This window comes from Amblyomma maculatum, chromosome 1 (assembly GCF_055883805.1).
Source record: "Amblyomma maculatum isolate TAMU_Amacu chromosome 1, ASM5588380v1, whole genome shotgun sequence".
Classification (NCBI taxonomy): Eukaryota; Metazoa; Arthropoda; class Arachnida; order Ixodida; family Ixodidae; genus Amblyomma; species Amblyomma maculatum.
In genome coordinates, this window is record NC_139344.1 from 175,160,610 (window position 1) to 175,162,450 (window position 1,841).

The window sequence follows — 1,841 nt, forward strand, 5'->3', positions numbered from 1 at the left end:
ATCAACAGTGAGGATAGTTATTTGTTAGCCTTCGACGGCTCAGGCCTTGAAATACGCACTCTAAGCTTGTTCGTCAATAATATGTTCAGGAAATTAGTTGCTCGAATTAACTAGAGGAATTCCCCTCACATAGCAGAATGACACAGAATAAGGAACTCACGAAAAGCCCAACCAATCTATATTATATGGTGCTATTTAGATTTTCTAGCTTGATCGCCTTAAACAAAACGCGTTCGCGTGTACCATCGAGTTAACGATTTCCTTCTCTTATCTTTGCAGGGCTGGCTTGCAGACGTCCTGAAGCAAGGGCCATATCCAGCTACAGGGCTGTGCTCGGGCGTGAAGGAGAATTCCCGGTATTGACGAGACGGATCCGGCCCGCGAATGACGCCCGCCATGCTTTCTCTGAAGTCAGAGCCTCCGATCTCCCCTCGAGAAGATGCGGTCTTCCGCAGTGGCGTTTCCGGCAGTTTCAGCGAAGACGACGATCTCCCGGACGACCGCTCTCCGACCTCTTCGCAAGATCTGCTCAGTCCATGTCCCTCATCTTACATGGACGTGGACGATTTTGACGATAATGAGTCCTGTGACTCGTCCTCCACCGCTGCGACATCTCAAATTTCTGCGAGGCGCAAGCGGGCGCCGAAGCCATCGGCCCGATCCAGAACGGCTGCTGCGAACGCAGCGGCTGGCCTCAAGGCACCTGCGCCCCCCAAGATGAAAAAGACGCGTCGTCTGAAGGCCAACGACCGTGAGAGAAATCGCATGCACAACCTTAACAGTGCCCTGGATCGACTGCGGTGTGTTCTGCCCACTTTCCCTGATGATACCAAGCTAACAAAGATCGAGACTCTCCGCTTTGCGCACAACTACATCTGGGCTCTGTCCGAAACCCTCAAGATAGTGGAGTCCAAAGCAGAGAAGAAGGAGTCGCAGCATATTAATCAGGACACGCTGGGTACGTCGACACCACCCGCTGGACTTGAGGAATCAGCGACCGCGTCGCTCACGGTACCCCCGATGGCCGCTGGCGGGCCCACAACCCCACGCGGTTATTACACGCCACCGCTCTCCGTCACATCTTCACCGACTTCCGTGAAGCAGCACACTCCTTCAGCAGCGTGCCTCGGTTCGCCTTCAACTCCTTGGAACTTGTCATCATGTCCAGGTTCTGTGGCCATTTCGACGCCAGCCAGTTCTGTGGACTTTTCAGACTCATCGTGCTCTGGTTCCGAATGTGGCTTCGCGACTTACGAGACCTTATGAGGAAGGTCTGCGGTGACAATTATTCAAAAGGCCGCCCGCGAGGACACTGTGTGTTGGGACGGTCCGAAAGTGAAGCGAACGTTGGTTTCCGCGGGGACGTAGAGGGGTCCATGTATGTGAATGTGCGGACTATCGGTCTGGTGCCAAATAATGCAACACATTTAAATGAGCCTTTGTAAAGATGACGTGGACACTGTGGCAATCTTGCAGACACACGAGTATTTATTATTTTTTTCCTCATGAGTACAGCAATATATATTTCTACAAGGTGATTTGCATGCCCGTGTGACGTACGCGGTGCACTGAACGAGTTTAGCAGGCATTGCAACTGTACAAAAAGGAGCTCAGTGAACGAGTTCTTCCATTTTTTTTTTCGTGCAATCGTCTGAGAAGTGTAAATTTCGCATCGTGTTGGCTCTGGCGCTCACGGTTCAAAATAAACCTTGCAAACTGCAATGAAAGCAAATTTAGCTGCGAATGATTATTATTGCATGAAGTCAACGCGATTCCTACATTTGACCGGTGCTAGGTTAAAATGTTCGCTAAGCAAGCCGAAATTATTAGGTGATATTGTG

At 50.8% G+C, this 1,841-nt stretch overlaps 1 protein-coding gene across 1 annotated transcript; it reads left to right on the forward strand.

Moving 5' to 3' along the window:
• The first annotated feature begins 384 nt into the window (after positions 1-384).
• On the forward strand, positions 385-1,522 carry LOC146204941 (uncharacterized). Its single transcript, XM_084586691.1, has one exon. The coding sequence runs from the start codon at positions 385-387 to the stop codon at positions 1,264-1,266; it is 882 nt and encodes a 293-aa protein (XP_084442817.1). The 3' UTR covers positions 1,267-1,522.
• The last annotated feature ends 319 nt before the right edge of the window (positions 1,523-1,841 follow it).